General features: G+C 35.1%; 1 protein-coding gene across 1 annotated transcript in view; it reads left to right on the top strand.

Moving 5' to 3' along the window:
• The window catches only part of TTC29 (tetratricopeptide repeat domain 29), an 82,997-nt gene that overhangs the window by 27,862 nt on the left and 35,770 nt on the right, over window positions 1–19,365 (top strand). The window contains exon 4 of the mRNA XM_009890755.1: window positions 2,782–2,967. Coding sequence (XP_009889057.1) covers window positions 2,782–2,967 — 186 coding nt within the window. The remainder of the gene's footprint in view (window positions 1–2,781; window positions 2,968–19,365) is intronic.

Here is a 19,365-nt window from a genome sequence, read left to right as displayed (position 1 = left end):
TACTTCCATTCCAATATAATTTGCAGAGAATTTTATGAGGCTATTTTACTAAATTAGTCTTAATTTCTAATGTGCAAATAAGTTTTATATGATTTACACTCCTGGATACTCTGAAGAAGAGGTACCTAAGAGGTGCGTTTTCAGGGGGAACAAAAGGCATGAAAACTCAGCCATGAAGAATGTTTTGATCAGGAATACATGAAGTCTATATATTGGTAATTCCTCTCAAAGCCAAATTTCTAAACTTAAGCTGATGCTTTGTCGTGTTTCAGTATCAAACCTTAGATAAAAATGATCAGATGATAATCTAGATGTAATTTCTGGGGTATTTCTATTTTGGTGATTCTAAAGAGATTGTAAAACGCTGTTATTTCTTGGAAGGGGTGTAATCTTATTTAAAATACTAGAAATGTCACTAGTATGTGACACAAAGTGGTTCAGAAAATCATAGTTCTATACATGTTAATAGGAATTATTAAAAAGGAAGAAATATAAGGTACCACTTCATGGAGGAAAAAATCTGAGAAAAGAAATAGGAAAGCAAAATAAAAGAATTAAAAAGCAAAAGCAACAAAAAAGTATTGTTGACCATTAAAGAAGAAGAATAAATTTGTAAAGCAAAAGACAAAAGAAGATGGTGTTAAAGAATGGGGAAAAGACATTTCAGCTTGATTTCAGAAAATTTTAAGCAGGGAAAATTCAGCCAATGTTCTCCAAAATGGCCAAGATAGATAAAAATGGAGGAGAAACAAATGCTAGATAAGCCTTTTGAAGATGCCAGACATGATTAGGTGGTAACAGGATTCGTTCAGAAGAGAGGATAAAGTTCTTGCTGTGTTGTGCAACGCACTGAAGAGCTTTGTTAAGATGTCCAGAAGTCAAAGAACTTAATCATGGCAACAGACAGAATAAGAAATTTGAATTATTTCCTATTAGACTGAATGTAATTTGTCATTTTAAATTTTGAGACAGAACATGCTAGAGATGAGGCTGAGGAAACACTCTCTTGTGTGGTTTAGTGATGCATTCAAAGGACTTTTTTGAGTAATTGCTGCTGGTTCTTCCAAACAATGCAAGTGACTCACACAGATGATAGAATTTACAGTGGAGAAATGAGTCCTTTTTGAAAGTTTCCTTTTCCCCAATTCTTCCTGGGGAAGAGATTTTTAAGTGCATCTTTTGATCAGAGTGTTTTGATATGGTATCATAGTTTTAAAACAAGAAAACATCTGGGCTTTGAGTGAGATCTTGCCTGTATTGACATCAGCTTTTTTCCTCGCTTGATTTCTGTGTGGTGCTCCATACCCAGGAGTAAGAGGGTTTTTTTCTTTCTTTTCCCCCTTTTCGCTCTTTGTTGAGCAAAGCTTACAAATTGCAGAACTGCCGAAAGCAAAGGAGTTCTGTTCACACATCTAGCTTAACCAAACAGACTCTTACCTGCTGCAAGATTTGTGGTTTTTAACTCCTTCTTTACCCAACTACATGAACTGGCTGTTTGGCTTACATTCATTTAACAACTACAAACACAGTAAGCAGCGAACCAAAACTGCAATGGAATTTTAGCTAATTATTCCCATTCACATCGGACGTGAGCAGAGTTTGAAATGAAAATTCGTTTCGTTTAGCCAGCAATAAATTTAGCTGTGAAACATATAGGTTCAGGCTGTACTTTATCTCATAGATTCTTCAGCATTGCGTAGGGAATATATATTTCAAATCTCCTTAGGGAGAAGCAGTATGATAAGAGTTGTCAGGTAAGTTTTAGATCTTTACTCCAAATTAATACAGTTTTGGAAGAATCCAAAGAGGATTTTTTGTGGTTTTTTTTTTTTTTTAAATGTGCTTTTCTGAGAGAAATAACTCCATAGAAGCTCTCATTCTGTGACTTTAAGTTGTGAATAATATGTTTGTTGATAATTTTTTAATGCTACTGAGATTTGGGACTTGCAGGGTTTTTACAAATTTGAGGGATAGTGTGTGTTCACTTAGCTGTATGAGATGATAAAGAGTGGAAACTAAATGGGGTTTTTTTCTTCAGATCATAAAGGAGATCTGTGACTTTGAGTCTCCTCTGCTTTCCACGTTTGTTCTGAGAGCAATACTTTGGTGAACAGTCTCTTTTACAGCAAGGTGTGAAATTTCAGTTTGTCCTTAATTTCAAAGAGTGATAAGGTAGTAAAAATGGGAATATACATGAAAACTCAAAGCCTTTCTTGGTTAGTCTTACTTTGAACAACTAAAATGGTATGAATTAATAGATTGTGTTTGCCGAGTGTTTTGTTCGGTTCTTTATGTCCTTCACCGCAGTTGCTATTTTAGACCTGTTTTGAAAGTGCCTTTTCAGGTCTCAGTGGCTCAGACAAATGCTTCTCCAGCAGTGACTGTGTGCTGCGCTTTTTTTTTTTTTTTTTCCCCCTCAATCTAGCTTCTCTCTTTTGACTACCCAATGTCTTATGCAGGTTCTTGCATGTTTTATTGAACTGAATTTTGGTTTTTGCATACAGAAATGAGAGCAATTTATTGCGGTTTTGCTAAAATAAGTTTTCAGCTCTGCCTAATTTGTAAGGTTATAATTTTACTCTTATATTTCTTTGAGTGGACATGTAGGAGAACTTGGTGGTACTTGAGCGGTGGAAATATAAATAGCTCTTCATTTTCATTATATGATTATTCCTGTATATGTAAGATATGTATATTGACATATGTATATTGCTGTAATATGTAAGGCTTCTGAAAGCTCATGATAATTTAACATTTTTATTGTAATTTTTGTTTTTACAGGGCACTATGAGGAAGTGTACGATAGCCAACTTAACTTGGCCTACTGTTTCAATGACCCCGAGGACAAATGGTTGAGTAATTACTTTTACGAGCAATGCTTTAACACTGCTCAACTAATAAAAATTGATGGTGGGAAAAGAGAGGCACAAGCACATGCAAATATGGGCCTCATCAATGAAGAACAAGGTAAGTCACTGAGATCATAAGGCTACGTTGTACCAGCATTGAGACAGTCATATTTGGCAATTTGTGTTTCATCACAAAGCACAGTATTTCAATTTAAAATTGATTTGCAACCGCAATTTAAAAGAATTTTTAATTTTAATTTTTGGAGCAGCAAATAGAAAGACAAAGTAGTCTATAATTATTCACAGACCTGTTCCCTCTGTTGACATTCCATCTACAGTTGAAAGTACTCAGATGAAAAACAAAACACAAATTTAAAGGAAGCATTTGTTTAGTGCAAAGGTTCATTGGGTTTGACCTTGTTTCCTTTTGCTTGTTTTTGACAAGAGAATAGTAATGGTGCCTCAGGCCGCAGGTGTTTGAGTAGGATGGCATCTGTAGTTAGACAAACTGGGTAGATTTAAGAGAGGTACGAACACATAATTCAGTTTAATCCTGCCTCCAATTTACACTTGGATAAAACAGCCTATATTTTTGTGTTCTTTTTAAAAACTACCTTCTGGTTCTCTTGACTGAAAATGACACCCTGTTTTTTTTGTATGTGACTGCCACATCTGAAGAAAAAAAACAATGTATACCTTACCACAAGCTCAATTTCTCCATTCTTGTATCTGTATCTTGAAAGTGGGAGTCTCTGAAATTAGAAAATATATTAATAGAAGTAACTAGAATTGTAGAACAGCCCAGGCTGGAAGGGACCTCGGAAGATCATCTGTTCCAACCTTTCATGGGAAAGGGAGTCTAGATGAGATTGTTTCGGCACCCTGTCTAATTGCATCTTGAAAGCCTCCAGCGATGGGGACTCTACCACATCTCTGGCAGGTTGTTCCAGTGAACAATTGTTCTCACTGAAAAAAAAAACCAAACCAACCTACTTTCTTATATCAAGATGAACCTCATTTCTATATTTAAAAATGTACATTACCTTTCATGGCAGAGGGGTTTGTGTGTGTATCGCACTCCGGGTATGGTATAAAAAAAAAAAAGGTGTTTTCCTATGTTTGTATAAAATCCTTTCATGTTGGGGGAACACAAACAATGAGTGATCCTCAAGTAACTGAATAAAACCTATCTTCCAGTTCTAATTCCTAAGTGTACTAGATGCCAAACAATTGCTTCAAATATACGTGATTTATATAGTCATTATGTTTTTGTTTGTAAGTTTGACTTTGTGGGTTGAAGCCATTCCAACTTTGAGCTCAGATTGTGGCTGGTTTCTCAAATAGAATGCCTTTTCTCAGAAAAAAAAAAAAAAAGATTCACAGAAATTGAAATATTTTATGGAAATAATGTAATTCCAGTAAATGTATGACAGAATGGGTGTGTTTTGAAAGATGGCCTGATTTCCCAGCAAAAACCTGGACATAAAACCTGCAGTCTTCTTTTTTTTAATTGAAAGGTTATTGTCCTGTGTTTTCCCCCATGTTCTCCTAAAGCTGAAACATCACACCTTTTTCAATATTTCCTTGTATTTTCTAGACTGCTGGTCATTCACGCTGTTTTCCTCTGAACTGTTTCCATATCTTGTCTGCAACACCCAGAGCTGAATTCAGTTTTAAAATTTAATTTCATACCAATGATCAATAGAATGGAAGGACTGCTTTGTCACAAGTTGTATTTTGATTTGTGTTTTCAGGTATGCCATCTACATTCTTTGTTTCAGCATAAATTGCATACTCAAATTCAGTTCACGGTCTTCAGTAATCTCTCATTTCTTTTCTGAACTGTTAACTAGCTATTCTGTTCCCCATTCTGGGATCACCAGTTAGTTCTGTCTAATGCAATACGTTGCTTTCCTTTTGCACTGAGTGGCATCCTGTGTTTTGTCGGTGGTTACTAGAAATTGTCAGGATTGGTTTGAATTCTGAAGTTGTCCTTCAACATGCTTTCTATTCTTCCTATTTTGGTATCATTTCAACATATAAAAAGCATTTTTCTATCCTGTAATTCAGAACTTTAATGAAAATACTAAGTAATAAACTGGACCTAGGGCAGGCACCTGTGGAACCTCACTGAGTACCTTTTTTCTATACTGACAGTGAGCTACTGGTAACCAATGCCTATATAGGACTTCATAACCAATTTGCACTTACCTAACAAGAGTTGCGGGTGAACTATGCTCCCCTAATGTTTCACAAGAAAGTTATATGACAGTGAGAAAGAATTTACTAACTTAAATAGAAGATTGGTTGATGACATTCACTCTTGATGTATTTGCGTTGGCTATGATATTTTCATGTTTTCTCTGGATGCTTGGGAATAACCTGTTTGCTTATTTATTTATTCCAGTATTGTTCCAGGAATTGAAGTTAAGCTAAATCTACTTTCCCAGTAAATAAGACAGCTCTTGCTTAAAGCCCAGCCAGTCACAACATTTTCATATTGAGTGAAGAATCACAGAATGGTCAGGTTAAGCTCAAATGCTTAATTAAGTTATCTGTTTGATACTCAGTAGAATAAAATGATTGAAGTTGCTGGATATTTTGCAGCCTTTTCACTTGGTCCTTCAGGTACTGAAAAATAAAATTATAAGAGGTGCCTAAAAGCAAACATCCCAATCTATTTGTAGCTTCAAAGGCTTATACTGAGTGTGACTCGAGTGTTATTGAACGACTGCCTAAGAAAATTTTAACATTTCCTACTTTTATGATATGTTAAGCAAAAGTTGCTGAATACTTAAGTATCTTTAAGACCATTACAAAAGTACATAGGTAAAGTTATGAAATACGCTTTGAGATGCTCTGAGGAGGAGAAATTTCATTTTCCTCCAGTAAAATATTAGAAACTTCCAGAAGAGAGGCTTCTTATTAATATTGGTATGGAGATATAAAGCAAGGTGCGTTTTCACTGCCCAAGGTAAAGCTCCGCTGAATCTGTAGGGTCTGTCTTTTGCAAATATTTTATTTCCATAGAGAGAAGTGAAAAAATGAAGAAGCTGAGAGAGTAAGCGTAGGATTTGCTTTGAGGGACCACTGAGAAAAAGACAGCAGATGTATTCCATGCACTTTTTATTTTCAGCAGGTGAAAAATTAAATCACAAGTTCTGATTGCAGAAAAAGTATAAGAACAGTTGTTGAGTTGGCATTGTATAAAATTGCATAAGTATTAATGATGTTATAAGTAAAATTCTAAATATGCTGATAGATATGGCTTGTATATTAAATGGTCTTTTTTTTTGTTCAGTTATAATACTGTAATCAAATTTGTGAACTGAATGAGTTGGATGGCCACTTCTATGGGGTTATATGCATATATACAGGAATAGATATACACATATAAAAATGTGTGTGTGCATTAATATATATGTACAGGAGTATGTATGTGTACCTGTATAAATACAGGGATGTGTGTAGGTCATGTAAATGTTAGGCATCATTCACATATAGCTTCGTCTGATTTAAGTCGTCAGATCTATATTTACTGCATTGATAGTGCAGTCAGGAAGACAGGACAACTTAAACGAATAAGAAGTTAGTCTTGCAGACATTCATGTGTGCATCCTTCTAGATGTAAATATCTTGTACCAGTTCTTTCCAGTTCTCTTGCCCAATAGTGTATTTTTGATTACTTGTGCATGGAAGCTGTCTATATGTGCTTAGGACTGATTGCTTGGGAGTATGAAGTTGAACATGTACTTGTAAAGATTGTTGTTTGCCTTGGAAGCAAATCAATAAATTTGCTGGGTAATTTTTGTGTAATCAAATTTAAAGTTCTTTGACTTTCAGCCTGGTCCCTGTCCTAAAGGCTGGATATAACCTGATGTTCATTAATCTTCAAAGCTAAATATTTGAGGTGTAGACTTCAGTCATGATATTTGGATGCAGGCAGTCAGTACACAGTGGCTGTCAGTACATAAGGGAAAGAAAACAATAATAATAGAGTAGCCTGCTATAGACACAAATGGAGCATTCGACTTGGAGCAAATATGATTTTAGTCACAGTTCTTCACAGAATGAGATTTTAATCTCCTCTTCAAAAAAACTCTGTTTGTAAAATAAGGTCTCTGTTTACAAGTTACCTAAATGAGATGCTACTCCTTGGTTACTGTAAGAGTGTTCAGGTTATGATCCTGTTCAGTTAGCTGTACTCACCCCATAGTTTGTCTTTCCTCAGGGGACTGATAATAAGTTGTTTTATTAGTTTGGTTACTAGCCATTTTCTCATATAGCTATTAAACATTTCAATGTCACTTCATACACAGTGAAAAAGCATTGTCATATTTTAATTATTTTTTTCCTCACATTAAATCCAGCATTACTTGTCATTCAAGTAAGCACAGGCTTTGTGACAGAATCTCAGTTAAGAAAAATGAATTTAAAAAAATATTTTTACTTCTAAAAACACATTCAAAGCACAGAATAATATCAGTCATTATAAATGTCTGCATTTTTCTGCATAGCAGAGAATAAGAGGAGTATCATAGTCTGTGATAGTTCTATTATATTAGTGTAAATTCTTCCAAAGTTAATTGTGAACGTAAGATTTACACTGTTGTATCTTGCAGAAGAAACACAGCCTGAACGTATTGATAAACATAATGACTAGTGCTAGTTTGTGTAGGTTCTTACACTGCTAGTGCTCATCATTACAATATTTGAGTGCTTTCTGCTTTGTATTAAATGGTTTACATCTATCATGCATGAAATTATGTAGACCTGAAGTATATACATCCCAGTTTCAGATCACTTATATCAGTAACGAAAACAGTCCAGGGGAAACAAGGAATTTGTACGTGTAGGAACTATTTGCTTCAAAAGGGTTATAACAAAATTGGATATAATATATTTCTATATTATTCAAAAGCATAATAAAAAGCAGGTATCTGAAAGTGTACTTATTCTAAAAGCAGCCATCAAGGCCATTGCAAGTAATACAGGTGTTTGTATAAACGTGTGTATATAGGTATGTATATATGTACACATCTATATACAGACATATATATGCATATATATGTGCACACATTCAAATATAGCCAGTGCTTCAGATATCAGTATTTCAATCTTAATGTCAAGTAATTCTGCATTTGTGAGAAGCTCATTAACGTATTTGATGGTGTTTTTCTAATACAGATGTGTGCCTGTTCTTTCCTTAAGGCACATTCTTACAAGAAGATAGGTTAGTGGTACGTTGTGTGCGGGACAGTGGAGCAGGAGGAGTGACATTGAGAACTCTGGAGGAAGCAACAAAAACATCATCATGACAATCTTATTAGAAATATCTATCCTCCCACCCTCGAATGATGCAAGGATTTCAACGCTTACCTTTCAGACGTTAGCAGCAAAGGTAGACGTTCACAGGCGATGATTAAATTGAGCAGTGTACAGGGATCTCTATGAGCATTGGAGCACAGGTTAGTGCTAAAATGGTGTTAATAGATCTGCACGTTCTTTTAGCTTGTGCTAACTTGGACTTTCCTGCCCTGCAGTTATTCATGGGCACAGTTTGGTAATTAGGAACATTGCAGGGACTTTTCCTAACAGACAGTAGGGGTAATACTTTTTTTTTCCGAAATGCTTATAGACTGGAAAGACTAAATGCAGTCAGAACTAGTAAGAGAAAGGGACAGCATGCAAAGCAAATAGCCATGTTAGATATATTGGTGCTGATTCCTATACCATACAGCTAATCCATAAATCCAATTTTGTCTCTTTGTGTGTTTTTTAGATTGTAAGTCTTAAAGAATTCCTGATCAGGGTCTCCTTAGTCCTTTCTAAAATCAACTTAGACATTTCAAAAAGTCTACCATATTCTGCAGATTAGTGGAGGGTTTTTAAGTGTTCAGTCTTAATCCAGTTCTGCCTTGATATAAGCAATGTTTAGCTCCTGTTGCTTTTCAGTCAGGGCAATGTTATGCCGGGGTCTATCACTTCTGATCCCTTCCCACCTACCCCAAAAATACTAATAAATTGAAGCTAATCTATGAGAAAGGTATAATTGTAGTATCTGTAATCATGGATAAAATAGTCTGTTTCATATGTTAGAATTTGATGTAGACTTTTCTGTTTGAAAGTCCTACTGAAAACAAGGGCCTTGTAAATAAATTGAATTAATTCAGTTGGGGAAATTGGGGGGGGGGGAAAAAAAAAAAAAAAAAAAAAACAAAAAAAAAAACCCACCACCGGGTTCTTGGAGCCTTTGACAATCTGGATTAAGACCAAGAAGTAGGATTATACCTATTGTTTTACCATACTGTTGAAATTAAAGTTTTTAATCAAGGCATAGAAATTGGTGGAAAGATCCCTATTGAGTATGATGGGGATTTGATTCAAGCTTCTGAAGCTTAAGTATTAATTACTAGATCTATTTGGTGACAACAAAGGCAGTTCATAACATCTTGGGGGTGGAGGGGGGCAATATAAAAAGTCTAAACTGATTATGTTCTTGTTCTTAATAGGTCCTATTTAATCCCTTAATGCTAAGAAATTGGTGATTTTGTATTTTTGAATTGTTTATGGCAAGTCTTTTTCAATTAAAAACTGTAACATATAAATAATTGAGAGAAACTCAGCATACGTTCATGAGTATCTATGCGGAGGAAATATGCACGTTTAAGCAGAATTTCCCCAATTGGTTTGCCTTTAGGCAGAATTAATTTATATTCAGATAAAAAAAAAAGAATGTTAATATTGCAAATGAAATACTAAAAAGGTTTAAAAAGGCAAAAGTTAAAATTGCTTATGAAATCTCATATGCTTTTTTGTGTGCGCATTTTGCGACTTTGTTTTAATTACATAAATATGTAGTGTCTTTTGCTAGGAGATTCCCAAGTATAGCTAGAAGAACATTCATCTGTGGGATGGATGGCCCACATGCACCTTCTACAATAGTAGAACTTTACATTATCTGTGGGGCAAGTCTGCCAAGCCCACTTAAATAGGAAATCCTCTTTGTGCTGTATAATGTAGAAATGAAAACTGCATTACAATCCGATTGCAAAATTAGAAACTGCTTGTAAATAAAACAAACCAATGGGACATTTGTGAAGAGTGATAAATTCCTTACTACCTGTGGAGTGCAGAACTGTTACTGATAACAGTATTGCTGCATTTGAACTGTCCGACCTGCCTATTTAATGTTGGCTTTCCACCATAAGGTGTATAGCATCTAGAGGTATCCATATTGTTGAATTTACAGGCACAGGTCTCGCACGGGAAGAAAGCAACCTAAAACGGATCCCATTTCTCTCTTCAGGAAAAAAAGCAACTCAAATTACCAGCTAACAGCTACCCAAGGCCTTTATGGTTTCATCTGTCCTTGAGTCTGCGTTAGGGATTCCTTTTGTAAGCAACTTCTTTTGGTTTTAAAATGATACCCGGATAAGTTTGTGATTTTTTTTTTTTTTAAATGAAAGATTAGCCTCATAATTTCCTTTGTCTTTATTTTTTATAATGGGGTGTTTCAGATTGTGGACCAAAAAGAGAAAAGACAATTAAAGATACAAATGCCAATGTAATTTTTTTTTCCTAGGAAGCCTGAGTGCTAGTCAAAAATATGGCAGTGATTTAAAGGAAAGTTGCAGCTGTCGAGATTTAGAGGATAGATATCCTTTGAGGCAGGACCCACCATTTTGTTCTGTGCTTATACACCACCATTTCCTGCATGCTTCTATAGCACTTTTTCTTGGTAAAGTTCAGTGTGGGCTGTGATAAATTGAAAGCTATATGTGAACATGCTGCTGACTGGCCAGTGCTGAGTTGCTGGCTGGCTGAGCAGTGTGTTGCCCTCTAGAACACATACAGCATTCTGCCTGTCTTTCTGTCTGTTTGGAATTTGGATCAATGTCTGTCCTCGAGCTACTAATTTTCTAAAAAGTGGTGGGAATTTATTGTCCTATGGACTTCTTACCACTTCTCACCAAATTCAGTTGAAGTTCACTCCAAATCTAGTTGGAGGACAGGATGATCACATAAGCTTGTTTCCTTTTGAGCTTAACCTAAAATGTCTTCTTTTACTGTTCATTGTTTGGAAAGAACACCTAGCGTGTTTCACTTGAGTCTTTTAACTTTTCTTTATGTAACAGACCATATCTAGTAGTACCCAATTCTCATTGATTCATCATGGTATCCCTCACTCGCCCCAGGTTGCGTATCCCAGATTGCTAACTTTTAAGATTTATGCCTAGTTGTAATTATTTATTCCAAACTTTTTCAGAAAAAGGAGTGTAGGAATAGTTCAGACCTGAAAACTTACTCATGTGTCTCCAAATCCTGTATCTTTGGCTACACATACCTGTTGCTAAATTTTGTCTTTAAGTTAGTGTAGAGACATATACTTGAAAAGAGACTCCACATCATGGAACTTTAGAGACAGAAAGAAACCTTTCCTTAATCGGATACACAATTCTGCATATCCAGTTTGACCATTTAAAACAGTTCCAGTCATTTATTTTCGTCGTATCAACTGAAGCTAATTCTCTTTTGTTATTCTGCACTTACACTATTTCACAAAGCAGTTATATTGGTGGTTTTGGTTGCTTAAGAATTGAATACATAAGTTTAGCTGAGAAAAACTTGATTGTAGAGCATAATTTAAAAAGTTTAAGCAGCCAGGTATTGGGAGATAAAGTGATACATTTCCTCATGCAAATACAGAATGTAGTTCCCCAATAAATTACATCTTATTATTACAGGGTTGTTACTGGTATTGAACTAGCAGGTACTGTATTGAACTGATGTTATAGAAATTAGGCATGTTTTCAGTTCAAATTAGTATATTCTTAAAAAAATCTGAAAGAAGCTTCTGAACATGCAACATGAAAGCAAAAAGGGCCTGTTGTGTTCATAAAAAATATTCTTTATAATTATTTTTCACTCTTATTTTTTAAAAGATGTTGGTAAGCAATGAAGATGTTTTGAATAAAATAACCCGGGGAGAATTCTGTAGGGTTCTATTTTCACTTCTGAAAATAAATACTGTGCAAATGAAAAACTTTCTTCATGCTTTTCCTTCAGTTGATTTAAATCAAGGTTTAGTATTAATCACAGGGAAGTAATAATATTTTTTTTATGCTAGGAAAAAGTAAGCAGGTTTGCCAAAAGCCTCAATCCTTTCACCTTCACTGCCACTTTTCTGGCTTAATTCTTCAAATGGAGAATCTTTGAGTTCTGGTATAACACCTGCGGATAGGTCTGTGTTCTTACTTTGTAATGAGAAGCTCTTCAAAGTATTCACAGCAGTGCAATAGTGCTAATTCTAAACTTTGTAATTTGTGTTTTCCTTAAATGTTTTGACATATGCAAAAAAAAAAAAAATCTTAAATTGGTTTCTGTTCTTAGGTATTTGGTGATTGTAAAGTTCATTTTCAAATACGTTGTAAAATTACTGAAAAGGTATTGCTGTTGTTTACTTTGAACTATGAAAAATTTCATCTCAGAAATATGTTAGAAAAAAACATTTTATGTACACTTGAACATAATGTGTAGCACTCAAGTGAATTGTTTATATACGCACTTCTGTAAGAATCGTATTCTTAATGTTTTTGGTATCAAATGTTGCTCTGTTTGCTTTATGTGCATGTTCGTAAGACTATGACATTTAATGAAGAGATCTTTTTAAAGTATTGATAGCCATGAGTAAATTGCACTATGTTTGATCTGTGTTAAAGATTCAAAGTCCAAGGTCTTTGAATAGAACTTAGAATAAAAATGTAATTAGGTTACATCCCTAAAGTCTGATATATCTTTAAACAAGACTGCAAATGAAACTTTATTAAAACTTCAAATGAATTATTTCTTTGCTTTTTTAAATTCTTTTTCCCCTCTCTTCTCTTTCATGTCTATTACTGACATTGCTGCTTGTATTTTACCTGTCTTTTCCAGAGTATTTTAATTATTTACTGCTTAATGAGTAGTACTGAGATGAAGCTTCATTCAAAGCTGCCCACTTGCTAGCAGATTTTTTTGCTTCAAAGCTTTGCGAGGTCTTGGACTACTTCAGCTGAACTGGCAGTTGTCATCATAAACTTTTCTGGAGGCAGTGTTTCCTTTTAGTAATTGATAAAGGAGGTACTGTTTCCAGAGGTGCCCTCTCAGTGGGCTTGAGAGCTGACAGGGTTGCATGTCCTCAGCCATTATCAGTAATGTGTAGAAGTCATGGGTAAAACAAATATTATGAAGCTACTAATAAAAATATATCGTACTATTCAGAGGATCATAGGATAATTCATGTTGGAAGGGACCTCAGCAGGTCATTAGTCCAACCTGCTACTCAAAGCATCCTTCTGAAGTAGATTATCTGCACAACCGACACTGCTGGGGTGTTGCAGCTGATATTAAATTGATTATTGGAAGCTGTGGAAAGGTAAAGGGAATGGGGTAGAATCTGAACAAATTGTAATAACTACAAAGAAATTACTTAAACTGAGGCAGGCATTTGACTTGAGTTAGCAAAAAAGGTAATTTGGTGAAACTAATCTGCTTAGTTAGCAAAAAAGGTAATTTAGTGAAACTAATCTGCTTCAGTGTCACTTTCTGTATTTAAAAGATAATGATTGTATTACTTTTTGAGATTAAATAGTAATATAGCATGTTTTCATTTGGTTCTATTGAGCTTAAAAAAAACCCTCAAGCCCTGAAAAACAGAGCTGCAAAGCATATGCCATTCTTCACTATTCATCACTGCATTTTTACCTCCCTCCCCTCTCTGTGTTTGGATATCTGCCTATAAACACTGAAATATTTGTGAAACCTGAAGTGTGAGCATCCCACTGAGTGTGGGCCTGCTCTTATTCAGAGCCTGGAGCCTTACATTGTGAGCTTCCTGAATACGTTTTGCATCTTAGGTAGCCTTTGCATATAGAAAGCGCTTTGATTTACAAACATGAAAGAAGGTTTGAATGTTATCGTGAAGCAAGAATTCCATTCTCTTTAAAATGGGTATGTTGTCATTCGGCTAGTGTTCAACATTGCAAACAATGTTCTCCTCCAGATGAAAATTGACATATGTCAAAAAGTTTTTGTTTATATATATAATCAAACAAATTGGTAGGCATCTGACAATTGTTGCTTTCAGAAAATATGTTAACCTAAAAAGGTAGAGGAATTTTAACTATAAACCAAAATTTTCTGTGTGAGTTCATTTGGATGTGAATGTAGGACAGACAAGTTAGTGGAATTTTCTTAAGGGACCTGCTCAGTTGTCAGGTTTTTTTTTTCCTCTGAAGTTAGACACTGGTCTTGAAAGAGTACTTTTTTTTTTTTTTTTACCTAGTTTGCAATGTGGGCAAAATGCTGCTAAACCAGTTCTTGCCATTACAGTGTTGTAAAACCTTCAGAGGTTCTAGATTCCACCTCAGACCTATGCTTCTGTGAAAATCCCTGAAATATGAACATATCTTCCACAGTTAAGCCTAAAGCAAAGGGAAAAATCGGTGATATAATGTGGTTCAGATAGCAAGACAATAATTACAGGTATGTTTCTAAGTTTCAGAGTTAAGGGTTACATTTAGTATGAAATCACTCTTTGATTTATTATTGTCTTTCATGTATGTCCATACATTATAGTTTGTACCACTCTTTGTAAAGTATATGTGTGGTCTGTGTGCATATAGTTTTGGGGAAAATCATGTGATTGACATCAGATTTTCTTTGTATAGTTACTCTGAGTAGTTGCAATCGGTCTAGAGAGTAGCTGTATGTCTCTTGGAGAAAATCTGAGAGATTTTATGTAGAGCCAGAAGCAACTTAAGAAGGCCTGGAGCTAACCCAGAATGTTAAGGGTACAGTGGCTACTGCAGTAACTGGAAAAAAGCAAGAGTAGGATATTTGTTCCAGTCTCCTCTACAACAGTGCCTGTTCCTCCTGTACTTATTCTTAGTGCTTTCTTGTAAGAACAAGATTTTTCAGAGCAGTTCCTGTTCTGCTAAAGTGCTCTTCAGTTAATTACAGGATTTTTTATTTTTTTTTCTTGCTGGTCCTCAGTAAACTATCCCCCAAAGCAGCTGTCATTTCAACTGCCTGTGGGAAACCCTTCCTTCTTTGTGGTTCAGAAGTGTTGGCAGCAGCAGGGGAAGGGATTAGAGAGCAGACAGGCAAGCAACCAGAGAAACTAGTATTATACCTAGCTTGTGAGGTGTCTCTCAAAGAACCCTTTAAGCAACATCTTTTAGAGCATTTTTAATATCATAATGTGTTGATGCGCTTTAACATACTGTGAACAATCCTACTGTGGGTGTTACAATATGCACTGCCCTCTAGGTTTGTATAGGTATATTTTGAGTATTTGAGCTTTAAGACAAGTAATTTAGGTCCTCAGAGGATAAGACTATATATGATCTAACATTCCCTGGATTCCTATAGTTATGTCTGTCTTTTTGGACAACAGATACTTGTTTAGCTAATGTCAGCAGAAATAACATATCATTCTCCAGACCATAATACCAAGGATTAGCCTAGCAGTTCTTGACGTAGACAAGGGAATATAAAATACCATCTTTTTGCACTGCAATCTCAGTCCACCAATGCCATATCTCAGGCCGTGTGATGCTCAACTTTACTTTTATCTCCTTTATGTCCTCAAGCCGCCTATTTCTCAGGCATGCTTTCAGTTGACCTTGGGCAGCTTAGACTCTAGGAGAGATTTACTGGTGTATTGTCAAATGGGGGAAATTGTCAGAATACCCCATGATGAGCCAGCAAGTTCATTACAATATTCTTTCGAATTCTTGATGACATTTTACTAAAACTCCCAGCGGAATCTTTCTGAAAAATATTATCAGCTCCTGTACAGTAAGTGAAAATAACTTTTTATCCTTTTAACTTAAAAATACCTTGATTGTTGTCTGATGATTGTTTGTGTTTTAGAAGAATCTTGTAGAGTTATGAAATCACAAAACTTTATCTTATTTTTATCTTAATTCTTTTCCACAATATTTGTATTGCTTTTGCGGATGGCACGAAAACTCAGGTTCCTGCATCTGAGATCAGTCACAGTGACTTCTGTACAATTCATTTTACTTCAGGAGTCCAGGGTGGTTCAACTCTTTACTGAATGAGAGACTTGTTGTGTGATTCTTGTGAGCTTTTTGTTCCACCTCCCATCTCTGTTAAAGACTTATAACAACCTCTGTAGATAGTGACTCACACTGGAAGCTGTGACAGGTTCTTAACTATTTCAGCATCAATAGTTCTACCATAATTATCATAATTGAACATAGAAAGCTGAAAATAATACAAGAAGTTCAAGCAGTTAAACTGAAGTGTAAGACTATATCTTTTAAAATAGTAATAAAATTTTTCTTTTTTTGCTAGCATTAACTGTTGCTTCAAACAGATTTTATGTCCACGTTGTACACTGAAATAACTGATTTACAAAAGCTGTCCTAGTTCTAGATTAAAATATAATATACGTAAAGTTTTAGCTTAAAGCAACAACCTAAAGGAACAGTAAAGTGGAATATTTTCTAAAGTCCTCAACAACTGTTTACGATTTAGAATTAAATGTGCTTTCTGCTTATACTAGTGCTGCTGAAGAAATGTACCTAACAGACCTGTCACTTTTTTGTGCAATTGTTTCTGTGGCATTATTTTCATTGGTAAATGTATGAGCTGATAGAAAAGGAAATCATTAGGTGCTCTCAGTATTGCTGAGGCATGGAGCTAGCGCAGGTCAGTCACTGCATTTTGCAGATTGTGACATTTTAAATTACCTGTATGCTACTGGAAGCAATCTGTGGACCTAATTAACATCTCACCTAATTAACGTCAGGACTGTATATAGGGAATTCTAGATAGTTTTGCACTGCCTTTATTAAATACCACATTATTCAAATTTGCTATCTTTAATTTCAGTATTGAAAACTTCAGATTTGTGTGGTGTTTTCTTAAGTGGGAGTAACTTTTTTTTTTTTCTCCTTCAAGTAATCAATGCACTGCTGAATGAGTTCATTTTAATGCACTCAATCATGCCTCTAATGTTTGTAGCTTACGGGCGCAAGCATCAGTAATGCAGGAATGTTATATGGCTTTAGTTTGGGCCATTTCATAAAATATTCATGGAATCAAAAATGTGCATCAAAATAGCGGCTGGGAGAATTACATTTATGTGCCTGCTTTTATGGCAGCTTCACATTTAAACCCATTTGTGTTAATATCTAGTCAATCTTTCTACTTAAAAAAAAAAAAAATAGCAAAATAGTAGTCTCCATATATACCCCTTTTGGTTTGATATCTATTTTGATATAATAAATGTATACTTCTGGAGTGGGTTTTAGGAAAGGAATTATAAAGGAAGTTTTAGACAATGTAAAAACGTTTCTTTTCAGTATTTACAAAATTACATTGAGTTCTTTTGCTTGAATGAATAGATTTATTTTTTTTACTTTAAGCAACTCTGAAAACTAGCACAAATCTCTGTGCATGCATATGTAGTTGTTATGAAAATAAGAGTAATTTCTAATATCTGATAATGTTAGTAGCAGAGTAATGTCTTATACAATTGTTTAAAACTGATTCTTTACTCCCAAAATTATACTGTGACAATGTTTACCTCCCATATTTAAGATTAAACTATTGCTGATAGGGTTTCTTTTGTTATGCCCTGAGCTACATTAAACTATATTTCGGTAGTGGTAGTATACATGTCATAAGAGTTATGTTTCTGTGTTTTGATTCCTTTTATAAACAGGGAAGAGAGATCAGAGATTCTCAAACTCCATTTAGTATACACAGAGCTAATTTCTGCATGACAGTGGGAAAGATATATGCAATTGCTGTTAATGTTGCCAACTGAAAATAGCTATACTGCTTTGTGTAATATTTTGCAAATAATTTTTTCAAATATAGCTTTCCTAGAAACACCTAGAAATATAAAAAAACCACATTCCTACAAACTATTCCAAGTGATTTTCCTACTCATTGTTTTTCCTCTCATTTTCCTTTTGTTTTTTTTGGTTTTTTTCTTCTTTTCTTTCAGTTGATGATAAGTCATTTAAAACTGCCTTGTCACCACTCAGGTGAGATAAAAATACTCTTACTCAGAAATGTTCTGTAACTGGCTTATTACTTTCTTTTAATGTTTTTCAAGATTTTTCAGACAGCATCTGCCTATGTCTGCACCGAACAGTTGCAGCAGTTCAGTGTTTAAAAATTGGAATGCACTGACCAGATCAATTCCAACTCAGCCGACTCATGACAGTGAATAAGCTTGCTGCCCCCCTGAAAACATTATTTTTCCCACAACATTTGAGGTTCAGATAAACATTATGGATTAAAGAAATAGGCTGATATGTCATTTGCCAAGGAGAACAAGAGATCTCAGATTATTTTGATGGAGGAATGAATTCCAAAGTCTAAAATGTTTTACCTTCTATGATTTTGAGAGGTCTCCAAATAGCTAGTGTTACTCGAAAGAGTCTCCAGTAAGCAAATTTCCAGCCATGTAAGGGCTTCCAGGTCAGGAATTCCATCTCTCCCTCATTTAGGAAAGTAGCAGGTATTTTAGTTTTTTGCTCAGCATCTTCTTTTTGGTATTTCTGTGAGTAGATTGTATTACTTTTTACTTCATATTCTGTCTTGGTAGTTCAGTGAAGCCAAATGTAATTTAGTTCCATTTGAATGCTACCAAAAAGATTATATTGCTTTTGTATTTTGAAGCTTGATATAGACGGATTGTTTCTAAAGAGGTTTCACTGAGAGCTGGCAAAAAGGATGTCAGGTCACAGCTCTTATGGTTAGGTCAACTCTTAAGAACTATGGGGTACACGGAATATATGAGTTCAATTTCTAGTCTGACAGAAACTTTCTCAAGGGGATACTGCAAGTGAGGAGGCATGGGTAAGAATTACCATACCTGATAGTTCTAACAATCTAAACAATAGTTCTGAAGGTTGCATGTATTATTTACCTAGTCGGTGTGTCCCGTTAAGAGACTATGTAACAGAGTCTTAGGAGAAACTCAGATAATGTGGAGAGAATTCCAAGAAGGAGTTTGTATGCATTTATGAGTATCTAAGTGCATGAAATGCTAGATCTAGCTGTTAACATTAAATTTCAACTCAACTTTCCATCATTCATCACAAAGCAAGCACCAGCTTCTTCAATTAATATCTTAAATCTGCATTTAGCAAGTTGGGTAACTGGATTCTGTTGACTTTTGAGTTGGACTTTCCCTAAAAAGCTAGCTGGACTGGGTAGGCAGAAACCCAAATTCAAATTGGAGGCCTCTTAAGAATGGACAAAAGTTTTCGTCTGGGTTTAGCAAGTCTCCATCTCCTTTTCCTGTTACGTGTGCTGCCAGTGAATCATTAAACAGGTTGTACTGCTGTCCTAGTTTGAGCGACACAGGGCTCATTTCTCTTATACTTGGGAAAACTGCACTCTTGGAAGACTTTAGTGTCTGAATTTGTGAAAATATTTATTTTATAGCTAGCTACGTTATGTGGGTTTCAAGGTCTCAGTGTTT

The sequence above is a fragment of the Charadrius vociferus genome, unplaced genomic scaffold (assembly GCF_000708025.1).
Source record: "Charadrius vociferus isolate BGI_N301 unplaced genomic scaffold, ASM70802v2 scaffold178, whole genome shotgun sequence".
Lineage (NCBI taxonomy): Eukaryota > Metazoa > Chordata > Aves > Charadriiformes > Charadriidae > Charadrius > Charadrius vociferus.
This window is presented reverse-complemented; position numbering and strand designations above follow the sequence as displayed.